Source organism: Scardinius erythrophthalmus, assembly GCF_964197995.2.
Source record: "Scardinius erythrophthalmus genome assembly, chromosome: 1".
NCBI classification, from domain to species: Eukaryota; Metazoa; Chordata; class Actinopteri; order Cypriniformes; family Leuciscidae; genus Scardinius; species Scardinius erythrophthalmus.
Window position 1 is genome coordinate 18,547,039 of NC_138221.1, and position 10,458 is coordinate 18,557,496.

The window sequence follows — 10,458 nt, forward strand, 5'->3', positions numbered from 1 at the left end:
TACTCTCTCTGGTTATTTAAAACTCGAATAAGTTTCTTTCTTCTGTTGAAAATAAAATTTATTTGAAAGGATGTGGGTAACCAAACAGAGTTAGTGTCTATGACTACCATAGTATATTTTTCTCCTATGGAAGTCAATGGGGACCAGCTACTGTTTGGATAGCCACATTCTTCAAAATATTAATATTAGAAAATATTAGAAGGAAATTAATACAGGTTTGGAACAACATTAGAGCGCGTAAATAATGAGATTTTTTTTGTGGGTGAACTATCCCTTTATAGGCTTCCGGTAGTGGTCGACACGCGTTCACAGAGATGGATGCTGGCGTATGACGTATGACGTAGGACGTAGCGCAGGAAGCGTCGTGACGTAGAACGAACGTAGAGTTTTGTTTTGCTCTGCTCTCTGGCTACGCTGTCACGTTCATTTTTGCCCCACACTAACTGACATTTGTTAAAGGGTACCTATTATGCAAAATTCACTTTTACATGGTGTTTGAACATAAATGTGTGTTGGCAGTGTGTGAGCAAAACCACCCTAGAATGATAAAAATCCACCCAGTGTTTTTTTTACAATCTCAATAAATCATAAGCACTGTCTCAGAACGAGCTGTTCTAAGATTGCTCTCACTGTGACGTAGAATTGCGCTAAGCCCCACCGACGTGGTTTGATTGACACTGTGGTTTTGGCATAGACCCCGCCCTCGGTGATCTGTACACCATCCTCCATTGTTTCAACGACAGCCGGCAATGTCTTCTAAAAAACATAAGTGTTCTGTTGTGGGATGTAATAATGTACATAGTAGTTTTCACTTACTTCCGACATCAGAGCCACTGAAAACGCAGTGGATGGATTTTATTTACGAAGGAAAGGCGCCACTTAAACTTCCAAAATACGTTTATGTTTGCGCAAATCATTTTCTGACTGACTGTTTTGTGAACGAGGGTCAATTCAAAGCAGGTCTTGCTTCAAAGTTAATCCTCAAGTATGGATCGTTGCCTACAGTTCGCGATCCAACGTCACCTCCAGAAGAAGTAAGTGTATTTTATGATTTTTGAGCAAATAGTCATTTCAATCAATGTCAGCCAGTTCAACAACAAATGCGTCTAAAGTTGTTGTCGTCGTCGTAGGATGTCTGTGTATATAATTTAAACCTTGTTTGTATAGTGTGTAATAGGGGTGTAACGATACACCAATGCCACGATTCGGTTCATATCACTGTTTTGGAGTCTCGGTTCGGTTCGGTTCTGTTTGCTGTGGGGGCAGGGTTCATGGCAGGGCACCAGCCATAATAACACTAGATTAACTTTTAACTTAATAAAAACAACAACAACAACAATAATAATTTAACTTATTAACTTTAACTTTATTAACTTAACTTTATACAGTGGCTTCATGTTTTCTTTAGAGCAGTTAGCACACCTGAGTTAACTCAAATGAAATAAATGCCTCCACTGACTAGTCAGAATAAACTGCACACCTGAGTAGGGTTGCCAACTTCAGAAAAGTAAAATGCGGGACAATCGTGGTTCTTTATAGGAAAACAAGGGACACTCAAAATATTTGTACTATAGCCTATTGCACAACGTACATCATTTCAGTGTCTGCAGACAGTTAAGTGTTTAAAATGTTATCAGGCAAACACATTTGCATTGCTTAACCTATTTAGCCTATGTACAATTTAATTCTAAAAATAATTGTAATGTCATACAAACAAAATGTCACATTACAAACAAACCACCATTAAAAATAACAGCATTTTTCTGAAATAGAAAGCTTTTTTTAACATTATACATAGGCCTACAGTTCAAAAGTTTGAGGTTAGTAAGATTTTTTTTTTTGGGGGGGGGGGAGAAATTAAAGAAAATTGCCTACTTTTATTCAGCAAGGATGCATTACATTTATCAAAAGTGACAGTACGTTTATAGTGTTATACAAGCTTTCTACTTCAAATAAATCTCTTATGATCTTTAGCCTACATTCTTCAAAGAATCCTGGGGGAAAAACAGTTTTAAACATTAATAATAATCAGAAATGTTTTGTGTGCATATTAGGGCTGTCACTTTTGAGAAAAATCAAATTCGAACGGATATCGAATATCAAGAAATGTTTTCGAATATATTCGAATATCTACGAGTAAAATGTAAAATGAAGTTAACGAACAACCTCGATCCATCAGGAAACGCCACATGGTCGCTGAATTTCACTGCGCTTCATGTAGAGTTTTTCTTTTGCGTGAAAAAGCCGTTCGCCGGAGATGTGTTAAAAGATAGCGGAGTGCATTCATGATTAGGTTACCGGTATAATAATCCTCCTGGCGTCGGGTCTGAGTGAGTAATGTACTCTCTTACCTTTGTTATTTGATGAACATTAATGAAACTTTAAGACCAGCCGCTGCGGACAGAGACGCGATCTGACACGCGTCGCATTTTCTCACAAATCTCTACGTTCATTTAAGACTTTTTTTAAATAATTTAAGACTGCTCTTATGAGGACACTCGACAAAACAGACATTTGGCATAATTTGTGTGTTATGGTTTGTTCAAGCCCGAAAGAGAACTCGATACTGACACGCGTCTTTTCTGTGGGTCGTGTGTGTGTGTGTGTGTGTGTGTGTGTGTGTGTGTGTGTGTGTGTGTGTGTGTGTAATAGGCAGGGATTACAGCACGGACTCATTTGTCTTGTCGTTATCTTCCATTTTCAAAACAAGCTGGCTATTGGCTGCTATTATTCGCTTGATTTGGTCATGGGCCTACGCTACTGGATGAGATGGCAAACAATAAAATAAAAAGCAAACGGTCTAATCATAGACTGTAAAAAATGCGCAAAACATGGCACTTTAAAAACCGGATAGTTTATTTATAGTTCGGTTTCGGATATTTCACGTCATGTTCGAATGCATATTAGAATATCGAATAAAAAGTGACAGCCCTAGTGCATATTATTCCCTCAGGTAGATTACATGTTTTCTTGCGTGGCTGGATGTTGGACTCATGAACAATAATCACGTTGTTTGCATTCCCCAAAATTGATTTGCCGAAATCAAAACGTGGACAGTGAAAAGGAATTAACCGTTGGCGCGAGACGACTCCCGGCTTGAAGCGGAAGCGACCAAGCGGCAGAGGATTATGTTCGCAAATCAAACAATGATTTGTCTCAAAACGATGATTAAAAAAAGCTTTGATATGTCATCATATTGGATGATGGCAGGTGTCGGTGAACATTCTCAAGTGTCGTGATCAGCACTGCTGCTATTGCTGTTGTATCAGTCAGTGGTTGTGACCGGAGGGTCTTCAATCTCAATATGCCGCGGAGTTGCCATCCTGAAGTGCGTATAAACTCCCGAGCGTGATCGATCACCCAAATCACGGCGGGGCGCGCTCGGTTCGACATGAGAGTATCGCGGTTCGAACCGTGGCTGTTGTATCGCGGTTTTTCGATTCGGTTTGAATATCGTTACACCCCTAGTGTGTAACCACACGTTTATATATATATTTTTAAAGATATTGTATTAAAAACTGTGTATGTTTTCTGTAAAGACAAGACATCAAAATTGCTATGTTTATACAAAGGCCAGCACATCGACACGAAGCTGTAGAACGAGGGATATTGGCGTGCAGACAGAAACATCACAGCTATGCAGTGTTGGTACACAACTGTCAATGCTTCAAACACACCACAGGAGTATCAGTATGTTGATGTTTTTAACTATATTTATATTATATAGTATGCAATATAATATTATATAATTGTATTAACTAACTGTATTTTTATATGTACATTTTGAAATTCATTTTCTGTAAAGTTGCTTTAAGACAATGTATTGTGAAAAGTACTATACAATTACATTTGAATTGAATTGAATAGCCACGATAGAGAAAGTGAATCTTTGCTGAATTATATATTCCAGGTGTCCAGACAGAGACAACATTGTCAAGTTTTGATGTTAGCACAAAATTAGTTTCTCATACAGCTGTTGCGTCTTCCACGACTTCATCAAAGAGACCTTGTCTGGACCTTGAGGAAGATGAAGATATCCTACAGGAATGCTCTTCAATACAAACAGCACAAGAGACTGATGTCACATTTAATCCTGCAGAGGCAGACACATCAATAACAGAGCCAAAAGACTTGTCGTAAGTTTATATTATATTTTAGAATAATGTTTGTTTTAATTATAGCATATCTAATTTTTATGTAGTGCTTATATAAATTAACGTTTTTTGTTTTGTTTTGTTTTTCAGAGCTCAAGCATCCAGCCCTATTCAAAACATCTGTAAATATATTGTCTATGAGACCTGCATCATGGAACTGTTTGAGGTGTGCCCGGTATGTCATAGAAGCTGCCATATAAGATCACAAAGGATTGGAACATTTCTACGTGTTGAACAACTCTGCCACCATTGTCAGTTCTCACGGAAATGGAGCAGTCAGCCGATTTTGGGCAGTACTCCAGCTGGAAACCTTCACCTTTCTGCTGCTGTGTATCTCAGTGGTGCTTCATTTGTCACAATTGAAAAGGTATTTGTAAATGAAATAATTAATAGCTTTGCAGTTACATTAGGCCGTGAGACAGAGGGTTGATCGGTACCATTTTGAGGGATTAAACCGCATGGTGATTAAGTATTTGACCCTGTATTTGAAAAATGTGTGATAGCATTAGATTCAAGGTAGTTTTTGGTTACGGAGGACGATTTTCAAACATATGTCAAGAAAAAGGATAAACTAAATTTGTATAGGAGTTTGTGTAAGAGTATTGAGTTTGTATATTGTATTTGTATAGTATCAGAGCCTGAGGAAGCATGGTGTATGATACACTTGTCTTCTGGCATTCCCTTCTCCTTTTCCATGTTGAAGTGGACCACCACTAAGCCTGAAACAGCATAAAACATTTGATTATCACACCTCCAGAAAAGTACTTGCACAAAATTTTCAAGTAGAATTCCATGAAAAAGTCCAAATCAGAAAAAGCATGGGATCAAAACACAAAACAAAACAGCCATATCACCATGAACTGTTGTTTAATAGAACGATAAACGATTTTCAACTCAAAGTTTCTCAGCGCCCCAGAGGCCTAGAAAGGTGGTTGACACATCACTTTAAAGCCCCGACATTGCCTCTTCCAGTGCAAAAACAACCGTTTCGATTACAGAAGCATTTTTCTCTCTTGTAGTCACTGAACACCTTACCTTGAGATAGGATGATATAAGTGTTGATTTCTCATGAAAGCTGCCATGGATCGGATGCTATCACACATTTTCCAACACTAGAGATGTGTACCTTCATGAAAATCAAAAAGAAATTGAATCCCTCAAAATGGTACCGGTAGCCCAAATTTGGGGTCCCGTCTTATGGCTGTAGCGAATACGACTTTGGGTAAATTTGAATTAGCTCAAGAATATAGGGAATTTTGGAAATATTAATAATTATGACTCATGGTCATAATTCATAAGTCGCATATACATTTATTTTATCAATTATAGAGATTAACTGGTTCTGTAACTGATCTAATCGTTATTCGTCCAGCGAATAACGGTGAGATTATCACAGTTAAGAAGGGTTATCTCTTTACAAACTCCAAGAAAGTTTAGGTTCTGGCCACGAACAGTAAACTTTATGAGTTTATTAATTAAAACTACTGAATGTAGTCTAATATCGAGCTTGTAGCTGGATCTTTTGTTTCATTGACTTTAGAATGGTGGGTTTTCAAACACAGAGACAGTGAAAAGTATAAATGGATTTTAATAAATGTGACTAAAGATTATATGAGCTACGAATAGAAACGTACGTAAAAATGCAAACAATAAACACAAACAAACATTTAAACAATAATAACATACGTGATAAGAATAAAATGAAATGAAAGAAAGAAAGAGAGAAATAGAGAGAAGGGAAAAGCTAGTAATTGTTACATACAGAAACCTAAACGACGGACCCCAGAAAAGCAGCTTTTATCAGATAAATATACTTGCACGTCTGTTCTCTGTTTGGTTGATGCTGAAAGCGCGGACGAGGTCCTGTTTCGACTGCGTCTTCCGGTGTCGCGGGAAGCTTGAAAAGGCTCACTGAAATGTAACGTTACCGAGAAAGTTCGTCTTCATCTTCCGTGAAGGAAGAGGCAAATATAACTTAGTTGCAAAGGAACGGCTGCTACGACTCGAACATGTGTTTGTCCGAGGCCTTCTGGGATGTTCCTCGGGGAAGCGTCGCGCCGGTAGAAGAGGAGGAAGGATGAGAGCGAGGTGAGAGAGAGAGAGGTGAGAGAGCCCGCTGTGTTTTGAAGGAGCTCAAGTCACGCCCCCTTGCGTGCGTGACCCAATCGCCTGGGAGGACGTATTGTGGTCATGTCCTTTCATTTGGAAAGGTACACGCCTCTTCTAACTAATGCTGGCGGAATAAACTTCGTTCATAAACATTTATAAAACTGGTATTAATCAAATAATGCATCCTCTAATATTCTGTGCTAAATATTCAACACCGTTGTGTTCTTCTGAACAAAACAATACCGCGAATGACAATTCTGTTAGTCAACAACACAAAGAAACAGGATTTCTCGTGATTACATGCATATTAAACTGATTACATATCAATAAAGCTTATAGATATCGTATTTCGGGTATAAGGATCATAAGCACAGCAAGAAATACATTTTAAACATTTTAAAAAGGTAATTTTGACCACAAGTGGTCGGGCATGATAAGGAGTCTGTGTTTTGTGTGTGTGTATGCAGAGTCGTGCACACGTGGAACCGCGTGGCGAACTTTGTCCTTCCTTTTTAGTGTGAATATCTTCTTGAGTTGATGAGATTAACTCAGGGGACCTGACCGAGCATCTGCTGACACTGTTGTTTTGTTTTGAGGGGTTAATCAGTACCTTTTGTTTGTTGATTAGATTTGATTAATCAACAAAAAGGCAGACCTGATCATCTGCTTTCCGTTACATGGCCTACATGAGACTAAACATTTATGATGTAAAAAAATATTATTTTTATTCATTTATTAATTTACTGTTTACCAACTTATCTGTTGTCAGATATTTGCAGCTATGAAGTTACATCTTTTCAAGTACGACACCTTTCGTCGTCATGCACAAATGTGCATTGAGCCTGCTATTGTTTCCAAATGGAGAAACTGGCAGGATGAGATGCTACAGCTGTTGGCTCAAAGGGAAAAGGTCATTGTTGGAGGAGATATGAGGGCTGACTCACCAGGTACACTGTGGGACAAATTTACATTGTTTTTTTAGAAAGAAATAAAAAAAATAGAATTTGATCTTCTAGACAAGGCACATTGTGTAATAAGAGATTATGTATGTTTGTTTTTGAAGGGCACTCTGCCAAATATGGCAGTTACACAATGATGGACCTGGAGACAAACACCGTTGTTGATGTACAACTCGTCCAGGTAAATGAGCAGAAACCTTTGATGCAACGTCCTGGAAATCTTGTATATTTTATTTTAAACGCAAAAAACGAATTGTATTTTGATCACTTGTCAGAGTAATGAAGTGGGAGGAAGTTACCACATGGAAAAGGAAGGTTTGAAGAGAGGTCTTGACTTTTTGGATGCTCGTGGTGTGACTCTGGACTGCATTGTGACTGACCGACATCCGCAAATACAAAAATTCCTCAGGGAACGCAATGTCAACCAATTCTATGATGTCTGGCACGTAGAGAAAGGTTAATATCCTTACTACCATCATATAATTTTCTAGATTTTTACAGATAAATAATTGCGATGAAACTGTATTAGCGGATGATATACAGTATATGTATATATGTATATATATATACACCACCATTACATTATATGTAATGACACATTGCTCTACTTATTGTGAGTGTTGTCATGTTTGTATTTAATTGCAATCTCCAGGAATTTCAAAGCAGCTGGAAAAAGTGTGCAAGTTGAAGGGTTGTGAGAAAATACGTAAATGGTTGCATAGTATAAAAAACCACATCTTTTGGACTGCTGCATCATCAAGCAGTGGACCTGAAAGAGTGGCTAAATGGACGTCTTTGCTAAACCATATGCAAAATAAACACACACATGAAGACAGCAATTTTCCAGTATGTCTACATGGACCAAGGAGAAGTCGAGACACAAAAAAGTGGCTAGCTGCTGGTATGTAGGCTAAAGAAGCAATAGTTACTTTTAAAAATATGTATGCAGATCATATAGCTTGGCTTTTTTTAATTTAAAATTACATATCATACTTCAAATAATTTAGGAACGCTGCCATATTTCAAGTTGGAGAGAGTTCTCTCCAACAAGAGAATTTTGAAGGATGTTGCCAAGCTAAGTCCACACTTCCAGACTTCTTCTATCAAGGTTTTCCACAGTGTAATACTACGGTTTACACCAAAAAATGTGGTTTTTACATTTCTGGGAATGTTGTGCAGGTAATGTTATTGTTGTAAAAATAAATTTACTTTTACATACACTGTAGACATTGTATGTTGAACATGTATTTATTGCTTACAGACTATACCTGGCTGCACTACATTACAATGAGAATGCCGGGCGTCCTCAAGCCACAACAGCAGCTGGTCGACCGGTGTTCAAAGTGACCTTTCCAAAGGCCAAGAAGGGAGAATACCGGGTCAGAGAAGTGAAGACACAAGCAACCTTCAGTATGTATAAAATGAGTTTACTTAACAAATTTAATACAAATGTACATATCTTTTTTGCATTCTTTCTTACAAGCCATTTGAAATTCAATATTTTACTAATTAAAAATAAAATAAAATGTTATATTGCACAGGATATGTGGATGACCTGCTGGACCTCATATTTGATAAAGTCTTTGTGGATCCTGCACCATATGTGGATGATGTTTTGAGGATACCAATACCACCAGCGTTGTGTGCAGAGTATGACCGGCCAGAGAAGGAGGAGGCCATCTCTAGTAGGGTATCTCGGTTTAATCAATAGGTGGTCGAAAACCTACATAACTGCCCTGGGCATCAGGAAACTCTCTTTGAATCCTCAGGACCACACAGGCTGGAATCACAACTCAAACTTTTCGTCCAAGGAAACCCCAGCACCAGCTCACAAAACTCATTCTCAAAACAGGGTTCAAGGATTTTTCTGTTTTTTTCTTTCAAATATCTATCATTTGTTGTCTGGAGTTGAAATATTTGATATTTAATTGATCATGGTTCAATTGATTTTTGGAGGAATGTCCTTTTATTAAAATTATTTTATTTCTAAACTTATTTGTATAGTTCAGTGTCTTTATATATAATGTAAAAAAAAAAAAAAATGGATATGCAAGTTGTTGTGAAAATATTTAAAGCTATAATATGTTTTGTTTTCACTATAATTTCCTTTGAATATAACCCTGAAAATATTAGACTAAAAATTCAGGGATTTGTAATATTTAGAAGAAATAGCCATTTTTTCTTAAATGTGCTAATAATTAACACTCACTGTTGTACTCCACGAAGTCGCAGGGGACCATAGTCAGCCCTGTAAATGTTAAAAGCGTTTTGTAACGAAAACACATTGAAACAAACTGGATCCATTCCGGGATGGTCTACCATACATGATGGAGTGACTTGAAGTTGTTTCATCCGTCTTGTAACCTTCGATAAAACAAATAGCGTCAGACAGTTTTATGTCACATATTATTTTTTGCAACAATTACAAATGTAAATAAATTAATACCTGTTCTATCTCCATGCAGCATTTGTTTTCTGGTTCTGTAGCCATCTTCTCACATTTCCCACATAAGCACCTGTACGACAAGTAATGTCAACATGACGTAACTAGGTCCCTCGCATATAAATTTAATTTTGTTTGTACGTAGTAAACGTTATCACAGTATTTGTGTTTGTAGTTTAAAAAAATTGCGCGAACGTTATCACAGTTTGTGTGTGTGTTGCACATCCATAATTGCAAAGGGGACACGATTAAAACTCTATAAGTACATAAATGTATCAAATAACCATTCCGAGACGTTCTGGTCCATTCTCATTTGTGTTTCTTCTGCCGGAGTCTCTTCATCATCTGGGTCTGATTCCGGTTCAAACATGAATGGCTGAAAGCCATACAAAACAGCGGGTCTCTCACTCTCAGCCATTCTGCTTCTACCGACTGTTTATTGCCATAGGTATGCAAGTTACGCCCTCATCCAAAGGCAGGGCGGGGATATGTCGAGAAGTCCTGGTCCATTCTCATTCGTGTTTATTCTGCTGGACTCTCTTCATCATCTGGGTCCAGCAGGGCGGGGATTATGCAGCTCATTTACATTTAAGGTGGTACACACCAAAACAGCTCTTTTTAAAACAGGCCCCAAAAAGGACATTTTCAAATGGTTATAATAAATTAACTGTGGGGTATTTTGTGCTGAAACTTCACAAATACATTCTGGGGACACCCAAGACCAATATTACATCTTGTAAAAAGGGGCATTATAGGTGCCCTTTAAGACATCTGGTTTAAACATTACAATCCT

At 37.7% G+C, this 10,458-nt stretch overlaps 1 protein-coding gene across 1 annotated transcript; it reads left to right on the forward strand.

The window, feature by feature from the left end:
* Positions 1-573: 573 nt before the first annotated feature.
* LOC308686855 (uncharacterized protein) lies at positions 574-9,681 on the forward strand. The gene is made up of 11 exons (XM_081358909.1): positions 574-1,034; positions 3,573-3,690; positions 3,911-4,136; positions 4,245-4,521; positions 7,033-7,210; positions 7,327-7,403; positions 7,498-7,678; positions 7,875-8,123; positions 8,230-8,401; positions 8,484-8,632; positions 8,764-9,681. The coding sequence occupies exons 1-11, from the start codon at positions 750-752 to the stop codon at positions 8,931-8,933; spliced, it is 2,082 nt and encodes a 693-aa protein (XP_081215035.1). The 5' UTR covers positions 574-749; the 3' UTR covers positions 8,934-9,681.
* Positions 9,682-10,458: the final 777 nt, after the last annotated feature.

Coding starts and splice junctions, on each gene's coding strand:
- LOC308686855 (XM_081358909.1), top strand. CDS start 750: ATGTCTTCTAAAAAACATAAGTGTTCTGTTGTGGGATGTAATAATGTA. Junction 4,522..7,032: donor CATTTGTCACAATTGAAAAG/GTATTTGTAAAT, acceptor ATCTGTTGTCAG/ATATTTGCAGCTATGAAGTT. Junction 7,211..7,326: donor TATGAGGGCTGACTCACCAG/GTACACTGTGGG, acceptor TTGTTTTTGAAG/GGCACTCTGCCAAATATGGC.